Below are 21,891 nucleotides of genomic sequence, written 5' to 3'. Positions count from 1 at the left end.
TGACTATAGATGAAATTCATACAACGTCATACAACTGGCAACTGCACTTTAAGCATTATATGATGTAATAATATTTGTTGATATTAAAAGAAAATATATGGTTTAGAGTGAAGAAAAGCAGGTGCACTAACGTCTTTAAGACATTTATAATGCTACAAAAGATTTCAAATTCAAACACATGCTGTTCTTTTGAACTTTTCATCAAATGCTCCTAAAAAAATGGATCACTTTCCAAAAATATTAGGAAGCACAAGAAATGCTTTTAATGTTAATATTAGGAAAAAAAAATGTTTCTTGGACAGCAAATCAGCAATATTATAATGATTTCTGAAGGATCCTGTCACCCTGAACACTGGATTAATGGCTGCTGAAAATTCAGCATTGAAATATATATTATAAGGTATTTTTAAATTTGCATAATATCACTATTTCTGCTGTATTTTGTGATCAAATGAATGCAGCCTTGGCGAATATAAAAGACCTCTTTCAAATCATTTAGAAATCTCACAGACCCGAAACTTTTTGAACGTGTATACTGTATGGTTTAGTGAAGAACTATATGTAGATTCCTTTCCACACTATCCACAAGCCTATTTTAAATGTAAGTATTTTAATTTGTTGGAAGTGTGATAGGTTTTGAGTACTCATAATTGCTTTAATACCCCTTTTACAATGCAAATATTAATAATGTTATATTGGCTATTATTAAGAACAGCTTTTCTTCATTTTAAAAAATACCTAAAGCATTCACAATAAATTGTACTTTACTGGTTGTTCTTTAATAGTTAAATTAAGCCATTTGTGGTGACATTTGGGTTTGTGTAATGCCTTAGGAAAATGAAAATGTACTGTCACAGCTGCAGGCCAACTGGATCTTTCTTATTAGAGCAGAGGTGATACTGATGATCAAAGTCTGTGAACGATTATGTTTTAAGTGGGTGTTTGTAAGCAGTAACTTCATCTGTCGTCTGAGGAGTTTGACTGTGTTTTGTGTGTGTCTGTAGCAGTGCAGTGTCACAGGGACTGTTTGACATGCTCTGGCACACCAGATCACTGTGACAGCTGTCAGGACCCTTCCGCCCTGTTGATGAATGGACGCTGTCTGCAGTCATGTCCTGAAGGATTTTTCGCACAGGGCAAAGTTTGTGCAGGTATAAACATACTTTTTTTTGTGTTTTACTTTTACAGCCCATGCTGGTTTTGTTGCACGAATTGCTGTTCACCTCTTCATCTCACTTCCTTTTTTACTTTATCCTCCTCCTCCTCCTTCTATTTTCCAACCAACATTCACACATGTCTGGCCTAAACATATTTTTACCCTATGGTATTTTAAATCCTCAAAACGCCCTCTGCTTTGGGTGACTTCCATAAATAACTAATCCTATAGCTTTGTTGGTTTGTGTGTGTGTGTGTGTGTTTTGTGTGTACTGTATGTGGATGTGCATGTACATGTACATGAGTCATGTTTGTCACAGTCATTTTAGCAAGTCAAAACACAGACCGGATCCTGCACTGGAATTTCCCCCCACTTTGGAGGGCTATAGCATCATTTGACAAAATTCTTACAGTCACTCTTTAAGAGCTGCTGTACTAATTCTCTCGCACAGAATCTCTATTAATTTATCAGTGCTTTGTACCCAGCTTTTGCATAGTGTTTTGCAATTGCTGCCACGAAGTGTATCGCCCAACCCTCATCACCCTTCTCTTTCTCTTTCTGCCAGCCTGCCAGCCGTCATGTGCCACCTGTGAGAATGACTTTGAATGCACCGCATGTGGTGGGTCCTTCCTCCTCAGTGGCAGGCAATGTGTGACCACCTGTGAGAGAGGTCTGCTCCGGGACCACACACGCTGTCTCAGTAAGTCAACTGCAGTTTACATTTCATTCACTTTTATTGTCTTGACTTCTGAGATACTGTTTACTTTTGCTGTACTTTTATGATGCTTTCTTACCAGCTTTAAAAGAAAGTGCAAATATTGCATCTCAGCAGGTAGCTCATGAGGGAAGCTGGCAGTAATACTGTAACAACACAGTATTGCTGTGTCTGTGGAGCTATCATAGAAATGTTGCCCAAAATCATGTCTACAATTAAATAAAAATATCTATATAAATATAATCAATATATACATATATTTTTATTTAAATAGATATTAAATATAATGATGTATTTATGCATCTATATTAAATATATTAAATACTATTGTTTTTCTATTGTTTTTTTTTTAACTATTTATTTTTATTTATATAGTATATGTAAATATATATATTCACTACCTTTTGAAAGTTTGGAATTACTATGATTTGATAATTTTTTTATACAGCAAGGATGCATTCAATTGATCAAAATCAAAGTACACTCTAAAAAAATGGTGCTATATAGCACTAAAAGTGGTTCCCCTATGATTACGAGCCAAAAACCACTTTTAGTCCTATATTGCACCATTTTTTTCACTTTATTCAACATTTTTCAACTTCAGTCATCTAAGAATTCTAAAAAGTCATGAATGCTGGAGTAATGACTGCTGCAAATTCAGCTTTGCCATCAAAGGAATAAACTACATTTTAAACAGATTGAAATAGAAAATATCTTATATTGTAATAATATTTTATAATATTACTGTATTTTTGATTAATTAAATGGACAATCGCCTTAGTAAAACATACAATTTTCATTGATACCAAACGATTCATTGATACAAAACATTTTTGTATTTATTTGTTGTATTTATTTATAGACACGGTGCAAATATCACCTGCCATTTATTTATCTGTAATAAGATTTACTCCTCATTCTAAGAGAATTTCATTGTTATATGTGACCCTGGACCACAAAAGCAGTCATAAGGTTCAAATTTTTGAAACTGAGATTTATATATCATCTGGAAGCTGAATTAATAAGCTTTCCATTGATGTATGGTTTGTTAGGATATGACAATATTTGACCAAGATACAACTATTTGAAAATCTGGAATCTGAGGGTGCAAAACAATCTAAATATTGAGAAAATTGCTTTTGAAGTTGTCCAAATGAAGTTCTTAGCAATGCATATTACTAATCAAAAATTAAGTTTTGATATATTTACGGTAGGAAATTTACAATATATCTTCATGGGACATGATCTTTACTTAATATCCTAATGATTTTTGGCATAAAAGAAAAATCAATAATTTTGGTTTTGTGGTCCAGGGTCACATATATTAATTTATTGTTCATTGTTATATAATGAAGCTGTATTTACTTCTTTAATAAGCAAAAGGGCCCATTTTATATATTTAGATGTAGAATTCCTATTATACAACATTTTGCGTCATGTTATCTCTAAAAGGTCAGTTTCTTCTTTGTTATTAAAGCCAGATGGAGCATTACTGCACCTGCAGTGCATTCACTCCTTGCATAAGAATCAACCTGAAGACGTGGGTACCTGGTCTTGTCAGGCTACCTGACTATAGCAATCCAATCTGGAGGGAATCATGCATTAGTGACCTGCTAACTGGTCTGTGACTGGGACCACTAGACTGTACAGCTATTACCCCAGTCCACACTTTCATTCAATTTCACACTTTAATAAGCCTCTCCCACAGATTGGACCACATTGTTCTACAAGCGACAAGATGGAGAAGAAATATCCAGCTTAGGTTGAGCCCATTGTAGTGGATTTAGCGAGAATGAGTCTTCCTGAGCAGTTGAATGTGGAAGATTTTTATTGTGGCCAAGTGATAACGATTCATTCTCCTGTTTCACTCTCTGAGTGCAAATGCAAATGTTCAAGAAGTTAATTAGTTAAGCTAAAAAATGAGGAAATCTTAGAGGAAGCCCTTCATCTTCTGTTCTCTTCTCTGTCTCTGTTGTCTGTGCCTTTCTCTCTTTCTCTTTTACATTTTAAATGATGTTACAATAGAGTTTAATTTTTTTTAATCTCATGTATGTTTGCTATTTGCTATGAGGTTTGCTATATTGAAACAAACCACTAACAGACCTTACCGAACACTTCTTACATGCCACAACTTGAATATCTTAAAATACTGTAGGCCTATATCCTATAAAATGTTTTTCTCTATTTAACAACATTATAATAGTGAAAGACGACTTCCCTTACTGACCACGTCTCTTGCGCGACGGGATGTTGGATTCATGAAAAATAATCACGTTGTTTGTATTCACCAAAATTGATTTACTGAAGTCAAAACACGGACGGAATTGACTTGCACTTAGCATAGCGCTTGCTGTGAGGCGGGAGCGACCAGCTGGCAGAGGATTGCGCAGCCTTCCTCGATTGTTCATGATTTCTGATTTACTTAACGTATACTGCGTGAGGGGGGCTGTGACTGGATGATGACAGGTGTCGTATTGGTGATCATTCTCAAGTGTTGTGATCAGCACTGCTGCTGTTTTATCAGTCAGTGGTTAGATCAGCGTAGCAGTCAAAAAAACGGGACAAGGGAAGTCACGTATACGGAACAAATCAATTAGGCCCAAAATACGGGACGTCCCGGCTAATACGGGACAGTTGGCAACCCTAGTTGACAGACATGGCCAAGTGTTCTGTCATTAATTTTTCTAGCATGCCAAGCTTTTCCAAATCCACTAAACATGGTTACCTACATCTCTTGTTCACACTTTGATGTTGGCTGTCAAAATATTTGGTCCCCTTCCAGCTTCTCAGGGTTCTGGGCCAGTTTGGTGCCAGTGTGTGTGTGTCTGTGGAGAGGTGCCATGTAGAACCGTGAATGTTTCACACCGGGCGCTGTGCCCAGATTGTAGTTTAATCCTCAGCACTAAATTCCCACAAAGAATAAGAGAAGGTGTCTTGTGACCTTATTGCTGCACAACATAATTAGAGACTTTTCACAGATTCTGTGGCATTTGTAACTATTTAAAATCGTTGATTATTCATAAGGTAAAAAAACAAAACAGTATTTGTACATAAATCTGAGAAACATTATGACACAAGGCATAATTAATTACATGTAAAATAAAACATTAGATATGAAATAAGTGGTTCTTACTAAGGAAAGTATCAGTATTTCTTTTGTAAGTACTGCATTTTAATGTGAAACTCATCCCTCACCAGTTTTGTTGTGGACATGAATGACACCAACTGCGTGACTTAATGAGAGGTGTGATGTTACTTTTCATAGTAAAAGCTGAATTTTTAGCATACTCCAGTCTTCAGTGTCACATGATCCTTCTGAATTCATTCTAATGTGGTGATTTGGTGCTAAAAAAAAAAACATATTTTAAATGTTGAAAACAGTTGTGCTGAATAATATTTTTGTGGAAACCGTGGAAACTTTTTTCAGCATTTCGGCATTTCAGCTTTTAACAGCATTTATTTAAAATGTGTAAATTGTTGGAGGTACATCTAGAGACCAGATTATCAGAGTGACTTGGTGGACTATGCAAAAGCATAGCACCTTAAGAACCATTCAGAACACCTTAGGGTGTTTTCACACCTAGTTCGTTTAACCCTTTCAAAAGCTCTCAGAGCGGTTCAGCGTGTATATGTGAACAAACCATGTGATCTCAGACCCCCTAAAAGGACCTAAGCGAACCGTACTCAGACCACCTCCGGAGGTGGTCTGAGTGTCGTTTGTGGGTCCGTTGTGGTTCAATATCTTCATGATATGGGAAAGCAATGAGATCCCGGCCCGCTTCGCATTTCGTTTTGACATGTGTACCTGGAGGCTTGCCATCTGGGACAAAATCCGTCAAGTGGAGAGTCCGCGAAATAAAGGATTCCTGTCCCTTCTACGAAGATTTGGATGAAATTTTGGGTGCAAGCGCTTGTGCTTGTCCCACAAATGTTGTCGAAGGTGAAAGTGTGGCAAGCAGCAGCAGTTGTTGATAGTGTTGGAAGAAAAATTTCTTTTTAGTTGCTATCCTCTTCCTTTCCTGTTTTTTCAGATGCATTCCTTTAGTTCTGCTTTGTCTGACTCCTTCTCTGTTTGTCATTTGCCTCAAAATGTGCCACATCCATGTGATGACAACATGTGAAGATGCCATTTGAATACCCAAAATCCACTGCTGCAAAGAAAGCTGGGCTCTGAGTTCTTATAAAGTTGTGGTGTGAACAAAAAAAGAACTTGGTTCTCTTTTGAGTCCACTACATTGTGAACACCAAAAGGACTGAGGTCACTTTCGGCTGGTTCCCTTTCTGGTTCACTTTAAGTGAACTGGGTTTGGTTCTCTTAAAACACCCTTATTTACCACATGGTCTTTAGTACAACACCTTAGTACATTGGCACCAAGTTTTGCATTGCAAGCATTTGGTTCAGTTCAATTCAATTCAGTTCAGGTTTATTTATAAGCATCACTCACATTTTGTTCAGAAATGTTCAAAATCTGAAATAACAGACATCATCTATTATTTGTTATATTCAGCCTCATGGACAGAAAGGACCAGAAGGTGATTTTGAAGGAGTGCTCAACTGTTAATTTGTTCCACATCTCTCACTTTTGTTCTCTCTCTCTCTCTCTCTCTCTCTCTCTCTCTCTCTCTGAAGAAGAGATAGTAGATTGATGAGATTTTAAGGCTTGTGTGATATATTAATATGGAGCAGTTCAGTAAATTTGCTAAAGGGAGATTGAGTTAGTGCCCTGACTGTATTGTATTTGGTGTTTATGCTTTAGATATCAGTAGGCCTTTGGATATATTATTACCATCTTACCAAGATTATAAAAGAAGGTTATTCTTAGTGGAGATGCATTTGTGTTATTTGTGTTATTATGTGTTTTAATGCACATATTCAACATCTTATGTATGCGATTCTGTATGTGTCCTTCAAATCGTGAGACTTTCTTTATATATGCAAATGTGTTTTTCTGACTTTTTTGTACCTTTTACAAGCTCCCTTCTAATCTGACTGGCTTGTTTTCTCTCACAGTCAAAGTAAATTCACTTTAATTCATCACAGAAAAGCCACAACACAACACTAGAACTAAAGTAACCTTGTAATTCTGCCTTTTGCTGTTTGTTTAGTTTGACTGTGAACATGTTATTGATTTCTTCCTCTTTAGGTTGCCATGACTCCTGTTCATCTTGCCAGGGGGCGGGGCCTCAGGATTGTTTGACATGCTCAGACCCCTCCCACTTACTGAAGGATGGATTCTGTGTTTTGGATTGTGGTCCAGGCTTTTATGCTAATCAAGGCAGCTGTTATGGTATGACTGGCAGAATTCACATCTGATTAGTTACTCTGTGTGGTTTGTTTTAATTAAAGCATTTTAACCAGTCTGCAGTCTGCAGATTTTTAGCAGCTGGAGTGTATGATGGGCACATATTTCGTATTTTAGCTTCATACAATGACTCCATCCAGTTGGAGGATATCAAGCATTGAACACATCCTGTTTTTATTTGTCACATGTCTCCTATAAACGCATACGTTTCTGCATGTGTTTGTTGTGTTCAAGACATTGTGAATGTCTTGTAGTGTATGACCCACAGTCATTTTAGTGTTTTCTGGGGCGGCAAGTTAGCAAGATTATGATCTCTATTTTTAATTTTTTTTTTTCATTTGTTCAAATTGTACAAGTTGTGCAGTGTATTCTAGCCTTACAGTGCACCCCATAGTTTGAATTAGTTTTTTATTATTATTTTAATATAAATAGGAACATTTTTTGATATTTTTGTATTGGATGGCTGTAGCATGCACTAGTCAGATTGTCATGGCATTTTAATGGCCTTATTCGTTGTCTTATCACTGTTGATGATAATATCTTGCCAAGTAGAGACAAAAGCCAGCTTCAGAAATGTCACCTCGAATACATTTAAGCTGCACCTTGACAACCCTACAGCAAATGCAGAATGACACTGTAAATGTGTATTTTACAGTGAAAGAACTTAAGCTCCACAGATCCAGCTTGTCTGTTTAACATTTGAGAGAACTGTGTTGATGGGGGAGTTTTTTGGGTTTCAGGCTATGGGTAAAAATAGCTAGTGGTTTGAGCACTTTAAATCTTGCATGCTGACTTTGAAAGTCCTGAGGCTTTTCTGCATTCATTTGTTCTTTTTTGAATGCGATCATTTTGATTGTGATATTTTAGTCATGATGTTGTACTAGTTCTTTAATCCAAATGTTAGTTGTCTTCTTTATAGATCTATTTATGCAATATTTTCTAAAAAAATTTTTTTATCCTGTTGTAGCTTGTGACACTTCCTGTGCAACCTGTCATCCCGACAATCCCAGTTGTATGAGCTGCCCCCCTGAACATGCACTGCATCAGGGGAAATGTGTACCACAATGTCCACCACAGTATTACAAGAATGACCACGGCCGTTGCCAAGGTGAAACGTTTTCTTTTACACTTTTAATATTTTGTTCAACGCATCCATGTAGGTTTACTGGCAAACACAAACTTCAGAAATTGAAAAACCATTCATTCTGAAACCCATTTTCTTTGCCAGAGATGATTCTTTGGAAAGTTTCCCTTTCATTTGAAGTCAGTCCCTTGAAATGTCTTACCTACGTTTCTCAGCAAAACCACATGGGTTAGAAAATTGTCATGTCTGAATGTTAGTTTGATGCATGATTTTGAGTTTAAAATGATTTATTAATACAGTCAAGCCTAATCCTGTGGTGTACAGTCCATTTGCATTAAATTTTTTGGCAAGCACTTTTCTACCCAACCAGCTCATAAGAAAGTCCATACATTATGTTAGCTATTGCTGATTGCAGTTGAGAGGACATTCGAAAGTAGCAAAACGACCAAGACAAGTGCATTTTTGCTAACCGACTTTGATGAAATTGATGAAAGGTTATGAGTTACGAGAGGTCCTGGTTGGTTATGGTTGGTTATTTTCACTCTCATCTCATGGGATTTCTACTAAATCCACGTGCTGAACTATGCCTGTGTTGTTCTCCCAGCCTGCCACAGTTCATGTGCGTCCTGCTCAGGGCCAGCTGTGTCTCACTGCACCTCCTGCTCAAAGTCTCTCATCCTGAACCAAGGCCAGTGTGTGGAGTCCTGCGGAGAGGGACTGTTCTCCAGAGGGGGACACTGTCACAGTACGACTGCATTTATAAAACTCTGATATTCCTCCCACTGTTACATAATTATGTGGTGAAAACTGGGTCATGATAAAACAGAATAGATCAACGATGAGCTGTCCTAAAGAGTTCTTGTGTAATACTTAGCAAAGGTTTGATTCGACCACTCACTAAATTATGCAATGTATCATTAAAAATGGATTTTAAATTTGGTCAGAATTTTAAAGAGATCCAAAACTAAATGGAGGAATGGGTTGCTTGCAGTTGAAGATCTATAGATCGATAGATAGATATACAGGTATGTTGCATTGTAAGGTAGTGTGGAAAGTGAGGATTTTTGTTCAGTATGGGTTATCTGTTACCTGTATCCATTTAAGTATAGTTGTCCCCTGCCCGGTATGTCAATCAGTACTGCATTGCGGGTGAGTTTGTGTGTGTGTGTGTGTGTGTGTGTGTCCTGAATACAGATAACCTACTCTGGCTCTGTGTAGAAATTCAGACTATTTGTTCACAGAAGTGTGTGTGTGTTATAGATTGGATTTATATAGATATATATCTACACTGTAGTGAGGCTGTAGGGAGTATGAAAAATATACACTATCCTTTGAAGAAATTGATATTTGAATGCATTACATTGAGGGACATTTTTTTTGTCATGTATAAGGTTGCAAAAAAATCTATTTCAAACAAAGGCTGTACTTCAAACTAAGACACTGTATCATGGATTCCACAATTCATTACCATTTTCAACTGTGATGATAAGAAATCAACATATTAGAATGATTTTTGAAGGACACTGAACTAGATTATTTTTTATAATAATATTTCACAATATTACTATTTTTAATGTTTTTTTTTTTTTTATCAAATATATAAACCTTTTCTCAAAAACAAATAGCAACAACAACAAAAAATCTTACCGATGCCAAATTTTTTAATGGTAGTCTACTAAAATGTCTTAATGAAAATCTAAAAAAGGTTTGTGTGAGGCTTAGGTTTATGGCTTGGGGAACCGAAATATCATTAGCTCTGTTAAAAAACAATAGTCAATGTAAAATTTCCCACCATGATAGAAAATCATAGGTGTGGAAGCATGCATGAAAACTGAATGTAATAAACTGTGTAGATGTACCTCGTGGTCACCTTGCAAAAGCAGCTTTAAAGCCTAAACTATCTAACTATATTTATGAGGTATAAAATGAAATGGCTAAAGCTTAGGCTTAGTCTAAAACAATTTTATGGCGCATAAATTAAGATCAGTTAAAGTCAGAGACGTTCCATTTTTGATAGAATGCTGTGCTTTTATGTGTGTATGAACTTTACTTTTTCTACTCTTTTCAGCATGTTTCCTTGTCTTTTCAGGGTGTCATTCATTGTGTAGGGTCTGTGTGGGTCCGGACTCCTCAGACTGCACGCAGTGTGTCAAACAGGAAGAGGTCCTGCTGCCTCAAAATGGACATGTCTCTCACGGGTCTTGTATGTCTGCCTGCAGGCCACAGCATTACCTTGACGCAGAACGGACCTGCAGAGGTGAGCAAACAAGAAGACACATTCTTGTATTTTTCTCTGAAGATGTAGACACATACGCTACCATTTTAATTCTCAGTAGCTCCCTGATTATGAAGTGATGGAAAGATAAACGCTGGAAAAATGGATGTGCATGTCGTTGTGTTGAGTGACGCACAGCAGGTTGTTTGCACTAGTTATTCCCAATGTCTTAATCCTCGATGACAGAAGATCTGCAGTTCACTCCAGATACACCAGTGTTGTTGTACAGGATGTTACACACCCTGTGGAGAACGCTGTTCATTTAAAATTTAAATCCTGACCAAATCCTGCCAAAAAGGATTTGGAATGACATTTTTTCAAAGTTAAAAGAATAAGCTGATCTTTTGGAAAAAAGTGCAGGTGTGAGCCTTCATACACAAACCCAGAAATTAATTACATTAAAACAGTATGACAACAGTTGCTTGTAGTATATTCATCAAGGACTGCAGGCTTTCTGTAGTACCACCAACACCTCACCCCCACAGCACTGAGTAAAATGTACTGTTGCTTTTACAGTCACGTTGAATGGTTTCTGAATTTTACACAGTGAATCATTTCTTTATTTATGATGTTCTCACATGCTGAGAGCTTCACAGGGACGGGATTCTGGCTCCAGTATGTGTCAGATATTGTGTATAAAACTTTTATTCATCAGAATATGATCATTTCATTTTGCATTTGTTTCTAAAATTGCTCACGATGACATATTTTATTAAATAAAATTAATTGGTAACAGTTTACATACAATGAGGTTCAGTTGGTTAATGTTATCCTGATGCATATAATTAAAAAGTCAAGGTTCATATTACTTAATATATACTATTGTTGATTTTAAAATAATTTTTGTTCATACATCTTAAAATGTTAAAAATATATTAATATATGTACAAATTAAGAATAACTTAGATTTATAAATGCTTTTCAATTATTGTTCATTGATAGTACATCATACAGAATGCATTAACCAGTTGAATCCTATTGTAAAGTGTTACCAAATCCATAATAAAAAAATTATAATATTGTTTTAGTTGACTTAGAAGCACATCACTGAAGGTGGTGAGAAAGTGGCCAGTGGGCTGTTCATTCAATGGGTCCACTGTCATGAAGCTCACTGCTGTGATAATGACAAGTGCCTCTTTCTTCAATGAAGACCTTTGTGTTGAGCCAGCATGCTCAGACAAAATGTTGAGCTTCCTCAGGGCTACTTGTCTGGAGTGTGTGTGAATGAGTGTGTGTGTGAATGTGCTGATGGATCAGATATCATGCAGAGGAAATTCCAGTCTGTAAATCCCTCTAAAGTCAGTCTCTCTGCTGGCCTCTATAAATGTTTTTGTGTTAGTCTCACTCAATAGGGTGACAAGAACTATAAATAATTAGATTGAAATGTTTCTATTGTGTGATCTGAAAGCAAGAGCCAATTTAAATCATTTTCTATTATTATTGTTTATTTATTTTTGTGGGCAGCCATTAAAACCTTTACTAATAATAATCATTCTTACATTATAAAATGCTTAACCAAGAGCCTAGTTGGTTAAAGGTTGAAAATTGAAATAAATATGTAATGGTAATATTTACAAGTGTGGTTAACTAATAACAGTTAAGTGTGGTTCCGAGTGTCCAAAAGAATCCAAATACCTTTTAGGCCTGTTTTAACAAACAGTACAGTAGCCTTTTAATCAATTAAAAGTACATTAAAGAATTCATCCCATCACTGTGAACCTTCAAAACTCATGTACCATTCCCAATATCCTGGCTTCATTTCAAAACAAACCCCATGGCTTCAAATGTCATTTAAAAGAAAAATGATCAATATGTGAGGCCTTTAGGCATATTTATTGTGTGTCTTTGAATTGCATTAAAAGAAAGCTTAGCCCTGTCTCCCATTCACTCAATAGAATACAGATTGCCTGGGTTAGTATTTAGCACACCCACTATTCTTCTTTGGGGAATGTACTGAATTACAGGGGTAGATAAGCCCTTTTGTTCTGATTGACAATGAAACCTGGCTGAACAGACAAATGATTTAAAGACAAGCAGATGATTTGGGTTGCAGTGGAGGATGGCTGTTGACACCTGTGTCCTAAGGGCTTTACTCCAAATCGAGGAGATTGTCAAGAGCCTCTGCATCTTTGTATTTTCCAGTGATTATGTATGTTTGTGTGTGTGTGTGTGTGTTGTCTGCATGTGTCTGCTAAATGTTTCTCATATTCAATCTGGTAGAGTAGTGGAGACGAGTTCAGACTTCACACCTGTGACAGGCTTTCTTTTTGGAGCCCACTGCTTTCATTCAGCTGTGTGCACATGGATCAGCTCTCTGACTGACAGCCTTTTTAGAGCAAATTCACTTTGTCTACATATATGACTTAAAGGCAGACTGGGCATCATTTCTACAAAACTGTTGTCCTGAGCCCTGAGATGAGGTCCGCTCTCTGATTTTCCTAGTACATGTGGAGTGCTCAACTAAGTTTTGTTTTTACATTTATTTAAACTTTTATTAAAACCTTTTCAATTTTAAAACTTTTGATTTTTGAATCAACAAGGCTGCATTTATTTGATTACAAAACAGTAAAGCATTATGAAGTATTACAATTTAAAAGATCTGTTTTAATATAATTTTAAAATTAAATTTATTCCTGCAATGACACAGCTGAATTTTCAGCAGCCATTACTCCAGTCTTGATTCTGAAAGTTCAAAAGTAAATCATTAATTCAAAAAAATTAATCCTTTATATTAATGTAAAAGTCTTTACTGACACCTGTGATGAATTTAATGCATCCTTGCTGTATAAAAGTATTTATCTCTTATATTATATTATATTATTGGGGTTATCTGGTTCACAGTTTGAGTTTGTTTACAAGACTGTGACTAACATCTCTTTCTTTCTCTTTTTCTCTCTCAGAATGTCACATCTCATGTTCAGTTTGCACTGGTGGAAGTTTCCAGAATTGTACTTCCTGTATACGACCCAGTGTCCTTCATCAAGGGCAGTGTCTCGATAAATGTCCCCATGGTTTTCATGTTCAGGACCGTACTTGCCAAGGTGTTTTTGGGTGTTATTCTGTTCTGTTCCGAAGGCTGTGTCCCTGTGGATTAGTGCAATTCATTAGATTCTTTTATGAATGTAATGTAGTTCTTTTGTCTTCCTTCAGCCTGTCATCCATCATGTAAGGAGTGTACGGGCCTGTCTCAGGCTGACTGTTCTGCTTGTCCAACCCACGCCAGTCTCCATAACGGCTACTGCAGAACCAGCTGCCCTGAGGGCCAGTACCTGAATGCTGTGGGCTACTGCATTGGTGAGTGAAAATCAATCTTCCATCACCAAAACATTCTTAAAATGCTTCCAGGCGACACCTTTGATCTCAAGTCATTGCACCAGCTTGGGTTTAAGGAGTCAAATGGGCATTTTGCCTTCAGGGGAGGATTGGTGTTCAAAGGGCATGTCAGCTATTGTTGTAAAGTCAATGCCAAGAGTACGTAAATGGGGAAATATGTTAATTCTTTTGTCAAATGTGCTCTGAGCCAGTTTAATTTCTGAAACAAACGTATCCTGTTATCCTGTTATTTGGGTCTTGATAAAATGTGGCTGAAGTACCAGTCTTTGTCTCATAAAGAGAGGAGGTTTTGTGCAGTAAACATGAGGAAACAAATAGGAAACAGTAAGTGGAGAAAGTCTACACTTATCCACAGTAGAAGATAAATGTGATTGTCATAAAGCAGGCATAAACAGTTTTAAAATAAAAAGAACAAATTGCGATGAAGTGTTTAACAATAAATTTAAAATGATCTCACATGATCCTCAGAAATCAGTCTAATATGCTGATTTAGTGATCAATGTGCAAGAAACAGTTGCTTGATATTTTTGTGGAAACTTTTTTTTCTTTTTTTTAAGAATTCTTTGATTTGATCTGAAGAGAAATAAACAGCATTTATTTGAAATAAAAATCTTTTGTAACATTATAAAAATCTCTGCTGCCTCGTCTGTTTAATTTAATGCCTCCTTGCTTAATAAAATTAATAAATTCTTTAAAACATAAAACATTTTTACACAAGGTCCAGTTCTTGCTTTTAACAAACCATTAACTATGACTTTTGCCTCAATAAACTCCTAATATGCTGCTTATTAATAGTTAGTAAAGTAGTTGTTAAGTTTAGGTATTGGGTAGGATTAGTAATATGTTAATAATAGGCATGCTAATAATCAACTAGTTAATATTGATAATTGGTCCCTATACTAAACTGTTATCCATTTTTCCTCATGAAACCTATTTATGCATATGTTACCACTCTTTTTAGAAAATATGGGCCATTTAAAATCATTCTGCATACTGTCTAATGTGAAACTTTTCTAAAACTGGTGTAAACCTGTATCGTGATGTTTTGTTATAAGGTGTCTTACATGATTTATGTAACAGTAAAAGGCTCCTAAATGGAAGCTTGAGGACTGATATTGAAATGGTTCAGGTTGGATGAGTTTATGTTCTGTAAATATGTCCTTGCTGTTGTAAAGTGCTAGTGGAATCGTTCAGAAATACTTTGACATTGAAATCTAAAAATATATGCAGTTTATCTGAAAAACATGAAATATCCACAGACAATAATTACCAGGATTTGTTATTGTCAAAATGAAATATACAGTATGTTTACTATATAAGATTTTTCACAATTTGTCAGAGCTCCTATTTTTATTATGTGCTGAAGGTTAAAGCAGCACTTTTTACTGTTTGAGTAACTGCTTTTCCTCAGAAACATTTCACAGACCTGCTTTTTTGTTTATATCCTGTTATATGAGTAAAAAAAGCATGAACTATATATATATGTATATATATATAATTCAAAGAATCATGCCTATATTTTATCACTCAGCCTGAGAAATGAGCCAACGAGGATTTTCATTGGTTGATATGCATCTCTTTATTATCAGCGCCCTCGGCGTGTCCATGGCAATGAAGCCAGTCTGCTCTCACAGCTGATAAGCAGTAAGAGAGGATATACAGATAACACTGTGTTTACTTTTACACCTTTAGAACATTTTGAAGATAAGAATCTGATAAGATCTTTTTTTTCCTCCGTTTCCTCTGTTCAGTTCAGGATGTTCTTATGGATATGCATAATAATAAACGCTCACCGTCTGTTTGTTTTTCTATCAGAGTGTGAGGAGGGATGCCAGCGGTGTGTGGCAGACCTGCAGTCTGGCTTTGGCACTGTGTGTTTGTGGTGTAAGGTTCCCAGGATGCTGCTGCTGGGAGATCACTGTGTACCACAGTGCCCACCCAAATACTACCGGTGGCACGGAGCTTGCAAAAGTAAGTTTAAATAAAAATTTTAAAAGAAGTGAATTCTGGGCAAAAAATGAAACGCAGTCCCACAACCAGGCTACACATGATCCACTGCATTATTATGCAGAACAATCCTAGATCAAGCAATAACACACATCAAATTTGTAATTACTTATTCTATAAGTATTCTATAAGAGTCACTTATATATAGGAAATCATTTTGTGTCCTAATTATAATGTGCAACAAATGTAATTTGCAATGATTTTGTGAGATAATGCAGTGGCAATATGTGACGCTGCAAACTGCTAGATTAATGCATGAAATCAGATTTAATTATTTTCACATGTTCACATGACATCTAAAACATCTTTATGAATAAATAATGGGAGCAATGGAGCTTCGCTGTCCTGTTTTTACACACCTCCCCTTGCTTGCCTTATTTCTCAGATTGCCTATGTAGTCATAAATTAATCTGAAAAGTAGGCCTTCTGAGCCAACAGTAAATTGTACGGCTGCAATCTGATTTGGATTAACTGATTGTGGAGGGAAAGGTTTTTATGGACAAGACTATTATTGTGATATTGCAACCCTGACAATAAGCTTTTCAAAGTATGTTCAAGTGCAGCCCTAATCTGCATCGCATGATGATAATTCATCGCATCTTTCAACATCATCTAACTGTCTTCCTCTGAGAAAAACGTGTGCTGCTTTATTTGCTGCATTGAGTTTCATTATGTAGATTGAGCATCATCAGTCACACACACAGCGTCTAATCTCAGTGCCAGCATCCTCTTTATACACTGGTTTGTCATTGTACATGATCTCTCGATGTAATATAGCCAGAGCCTCTGTTTTCATAACCCTGATGCAATTACCTGTGATGCTTTGAGAGTGGCTCCTTTGCTGACAGTGTAGATGAGACAGTGCATTTGTTTTTATTAGGGAGTGTGATGTAGTGCTCGGCTTTAATGCAGAATCTTTTAAGATGCTGATGTGATCTATAAACTATTATGACCTTCTTTAATTGCCTGGTGATGTTAAGGGAGTGTGTGTGCACAAAAGTGGTTATACACGAATGTGCATTTATAACGCTCTATGTGCCTTAAAGGGAAAAGACCATTAATGGAATTTACTTGAACTTAGCATTGTCAAATGTCTTTGGCCTGTTTGAAGGTGATATGTCAAGTTGACAGCAGACTGAAAGTCATATGTGAATGGAAATTTCTGAGTACAATGTTGGATGTCAACAGTATTCCTTTTAAGTCTTCTGTCTTTATAATACTGTCATGAAACGTACATGTCCTTGGCAACAGCACTGATTAAAATATCAAAATAAATAGAAGTGTTGCTCTATTTTTCAAGCTTCTGTGGTTTTATTAACCTTCATCTGCTAAAACTGAGTCCTTTCTAAATCAACCGTGTGCATCTTTTATACTATTATATTAAATACAACAGCAGTTCACAGTTCATAGCCTATATAGTACACCTTAAAGGGTTACTCCATCCCAAAATTATAATTTTGTCATTAATCACTTACCCCCATGTTGTTCCAAAACCCATAGAAGCTTCGTTCGTCTTTCGGAACACAATTTAAGATATTTTGGATAAAAACCAGGAGGCTTGTGACTGTCCCATTGACTGCCAAGTAAATAACACTGTCAAGGCCCAGAAAAGTATGAAAGACATCATCAAAATAGTCCATCTGCCATCAGTGGTTCAATCAGAATTTAATGAAGTGACGAGAACACTTTTTCTGCGCAAAGAAAACAAAAATAACGACTTTATTCAACAATTCATCACGCGACTCCGTAGCGTCACCATAGCACCATTTTGGAGAGTATCTGCTGGATGCTAACTGCGTACGCTGTTCTGGGTCAGCCGCACCACACGGATACGCTGTTTTCGTTCAAATCAAAGTGCAAATAAACTTAGAAAATGCATCTGTGTGGTGCGGCTGACACAGAACAGCGCACACAGTTTGCGTCCAGCGGATACTCTACAAAATGGTGCTATGGATATGCGGAGGAGACGAATTGTTGAATAAAGTCGTTATTTTTGTTTTCTTTGCGCAGAAAAAGTGTTCTTGTCGCTTCATTAAATTCAGATTGAACCACAGATGGACTATTTTGACTATGTCTTTCATACTTTTCTGGTCCTTGACAGTTTTATTTACTTGGCAGTCAATGGGACAGTCACAAGCCTCCCGGTTTTCATCCAAAATATCCTAAATTGTGTTCCAAATACGAACTAAGTTTTTGCGGGTTTGGAACGACATGGGAGTAAGTGATTAATGACAAAATTTTCATTATGGGGTGGAGTAACCCTTTAACGATTATATAGTATTATATTAAGGTATAAAGGTGTATCATATTTCTAAAGTTGAGAAACATTTGACATAATTATCTTATTCTCATCATCATAATTCTTACCGTCCTAATTATCTGGTCATAATTCTTACTGTCCTGTGCCTGTGTTCTCCAGAATGTCACACTTCTTGTGAGGAGTGCAGTGGGGATGGTCCTCACTCCTGTAGTTCCTGTTTGGCCCCTGAGTTTCTGGCCCCATCAGGTCTCTGCAGCCCTCACTGTCCAACTGGATATTACGCTGATGAAAACAGGGTGTGCCAAAGTAAGTACACCTTTACTTAAAGGGGTCATGAACTCAAAGAGAAATCAAATTTCACTTGATCTTTTGACATATAAGAGGTCACTGTACTGTAAAAACATCATGTAAGTTTCAGAATAGTCTTTTTAAACACCACCTCCGCAGAAGAAGATCAACGCCTGCTTCTACATCGCTGCCTGTTTAGCCCTGCCCACCAATTCGCACATGTAGTGTAAATAATGAGAAGCAAATGCAGGTGTATGCAGAAATCAAATGATAAGCATGGCTCCAAAGACAAGACACTGTGCAGTGCCAAGTTGTGGAAAAACACAGTCTTTGCATCGCCTTCCTTCTGATCCCAATGTTAGGAAAGAGTGGATTAATTTTTTTAATGAAGTGCCAGACTTCGTCAGTAAGAACATGGTCTTTTGTTCACTTCATTTTACCGCGGATTTGTTTACAAACAAGGCACAATTTGAAAGGTTGAAACTAAAAGACGATGCTGTGCTGAATATATTGGATCTAACAGTAATGTCGCAACACACAACTGTGAGTAACTGTTTTTATAACGTGGTCACTACTGCTTTGACTGTTATTACAGATCATTTGATATGTACTGAGTATTTATGCGTTTTAACCTAAATCACAGCAGTGTCCATCTGTGAAGGATGTAGGCTGTCAAACATTCACAACTGTTTGCCAATCATAGCCATGGGCGTTTACTTCTGAGTCTACAATCCGCCACGCCTTTTCAAACAGAGCGTTCTGATGAGGGGGATCAAAACAGGACAGACAATAGCCAATTATTTCTGAATTATAATGTTTTTTGATGTAAAAATTTTTGATAACATTAAAAGTGGAACTCAGAGATCAGCGCAAAATTCATGACCCCTTTAAAGTGCATCTGACAGTCTGATAAGTATTGATTAAATTATTATTGTGTGTTTCAGTGTGTGACACTCAGTGTCTGAGCTGTGTGATGGCGGGTGTGTGTACATCATGTAGAGATCCAGCTAAAGTCCTTCTGTTTGGGGAGTGTCAGTATGAGAGCTGTGCTCATCAGTATTACCTGAACACCACCACACGCACATGCAGAGGTGAGTCTCAGCCTGGTTACACTGTTAAACATTGAATAATCTTCATTTAGACCACAAACTACTCCTCTTTTCCTTCCTGTATTGTTAAACTACACTGTTTCTGTTTCACTGATTCTTCGATGTGTATGTTTGTTGTATTTATTGCTTTTGTACTGCTCAGAAGCCAAGTTCTTGTTTGTTGCTCATAGACATTAAACATTCATCATATAAAGGCTGGAATTCACTACATAGATTGCTCAGAAGGTCATAGTGTATGATGGACCCAGACTTTTTCCGGAATTCATCCAGATGGAGGATAAAACATGTTTGATATTTTGAGGCAATTTTAGAACACATATTATTTTAATTTGTCATGTGTCTCCTAGCAACAAGGCGCATGTTTACTCTTGAGTGTGTTGTGTTCAGAATGACTTGAAAGTCTGGTAGTGATGCCCAGTTTTTCTCTGTAATCACATACAAAGTTGGCAAGTATATGATACATGGTGTCCAGTCCATTAGATCGAACATACATACATACATACATACATACATACTAGAACAGCAGGGAAAAATAGGATGTATCTGTTTTCTAGTGATTAAGGTCAAATATATTTCATTGAAGATTACTGTAGAGACGCTAGCAAGAGTAATTGCAGAGAAGATTGTTTTTTGTTAATAACTGTGAGTGTGTTCAGATCTTAATACGATGTGGTTTGGGATTTGGATGTTGAACATAGACCCCATACCGTGAGACCTTTCTTTCGTTTTGATGGGATTTGCAGAGGAGATCAAAAGGAGATACTGTAGAGATTAGTTTTTGTCCCTTGAGTGTTTGGATGTTTGTGTGTGGTCTCGAGTGAAGCAGAAAGAAAGAAATTAATAGTGGGCATATGAATGCTTTATAGGTATGGAAAGCTGTTTACCCCTGCAGTACAGTGAATGAAGGTTACCTTGACAATATTTGGAGGGAACACTTTAATAATGCAACACATCATTGTTGTTTGTGTCTTTATGGATGGGTAATGTGAAAGGAGGACACCGTTTAAATGTCATATGGACAAATGAGCTGCTTTTATGGACATCAGAGAGCTCTGAATTGGATGTAGTGTTAAATGAAGTTAGCCACTGTTCTTTTCAGTTAAATGTTTGAAATATTTTGGGAGGATGGTTTTGGTGAATGGGGGAGAGATGATGAGGTTATACAGATAGAGCACAGAAAGAGCGTGATGGGACTTTTTAATGAGCTGAGCTGATTTAGAGAGCGGAGGTCTGCTGGTGAGTTATCAAATGGTCGGCTAGCGCTCTCTTTAATAGATGATTTGAGAACTGAAACATTGTCTCTCTTTCTCATTGAAAGTCAAGCGGCGTATTGAAATCCCTCATATTTCTTTTTTGTACAGACACTATTCAAGCTTGTTTTTTCAGGTGATTTCAGTCTATTTTTGCTTTTCATAAATGTCATAGTTTAACATATTTAACCTTAGGCTAAATTTGAATAAAATGTCCCTTGTAAAATGTATTGTGGTGTTAATGGGTTTTAATTGGTCAATACGGTTTTCCAACCATGCTAAAATCAACAGTAAAGTAACAGCTATAAAATTATAAATAATTATAAAAAGAAAGGTCCATTAAAAAGAATGGTCCATTCTGATTAAATGAGCTGTGCTAAAGTGATTTTTAAATGGCACTTTCTATGTTAATTAAATATTAAGTTACTGCCTTGCCAACTGTAAACATCTTTTAGTTAGACTAATGAACTATGTTATTTGGTGGGCAAACTGTTTATTCATTATACATAATAAATGTAACTCTTTCATTGACATCTTTTGTATAATGTTAATGGAAATTTATCCTGTCTATTTTCTCAATGCATCTTATTGATCATAATAATGTATATGTGTTATTTCTAAAGCAAAATTTGACCTTGTAAATTTTAATCAAAGTGTTATTCCAGTGAAATGAAATGCATCTCTCTGTTGACATATGCCGGATTCTCCAATCCACTTAAACCCGCCTGTCCTTATAATTGACTGCTAGCTCATATTTAGATCTGCCTTCATCCAATCAGTAACTTACAGATAGAACCAAGTTCTCACTCTTTTTTCTTTTTTAATAATCTTTCTTCACTCAGATGTACATGCGTCACAATGCGGAAGAAAAGATCTGTCACTACTTATGCTACAATAAGAAATATGTGGGGTACTTAAGCACTTCACTTTGTGTTGAACACACTCTTTACTTACAGTATAATCACTATAACACACAGCTTCTAATGGCGTATTGCTTTAGTAATTGATATTTCTAAAAAGTTCTCCATTCCCACATTAATGCCAACAATAATGTTGTTGGAATTAAAGTGATTTGTCTTTATCATGCATTGCCTTGAAAGCACTGGTATTT

At 36.4% G+C, this 21,891-nt stretch overlaps 1 protein-coding gene across 4 annotated transcripts in view; it reads left to right on the top strand.

The window, feature by feature from the left end:
* fras1 (Fraser extracellular matrix complex subunit 1) overlaps positions 1-21,891 on the top strand; it is a 121,665-nt gene that overhangs the window by 51,658 nt on the left and 48,116 nt on the right. For 3 of the 4 annotated variants that reach the window (XM_058775408.1, XM_058775407.1, XM_058775406.1), the window contains exons 13-23: positions 1,005-1,151; positions 1,722-1,856; positions 7,016-7,159; positions 8,142-8,282; positions 8,863-9,003; positions 10,348-10,515; positions 13,434-13,574; positions 13,684-13,827; positions 15,682-15,837; positions 18,293-18,439; positions 19,366-19,512. In XM_058775408.1, coding sequence (XP_058631391.1) covers positions 1,005-1,151; positions 1,722-1,856; positions 7,016-7,159; positions 8,142-8,282; positions 8,863-9,003; positions 10,348-10,515; positions 13,434-13,574; positions 13,684-13,827; positions 15,682-15,837; positions 18,293-18,439; positions 19,366-19,512 — 1,611 coding nt within the window. The remainder of the gene's footprint in view (positions 1-1,004; positions 1,152-1,721; positions 1,857-7,015; positions 7,160-8,141; positions 8,283-8,862; positions 9,004-10,347; positions 10,516-13,433; positions 13,575-13,683; positions 13,828-15,681; positions 15,838-18,292; positions 18,440-19,365; positions 19,513-21,891) is intronic. The other variant, XM_058775409.1, reaches the window with a different exon arrangement.

This window comes from Onychostoma macrolepis, chromosome 05 (assembly GCF_012432095.1).
Source record: "Onychostoma macrolepis isolate SWU-2019 chromosome 05, ASM1243209v1, whole genome shotgun sequence".
In the NCBI taxonomy this organism is placed as follows: domain Eukaryota; kingdom Metazoa; phylum Chordata; class Actinopteri; order Cypriniformes; family Cyprinidae; genus Onychostoma; species Onychostoma macrolepis.
The sequence above is the reverse complement of the archived record's forward strand: the minus strand, read 5'-3'. Positions and strand labels throughout refer to the sequence as shown.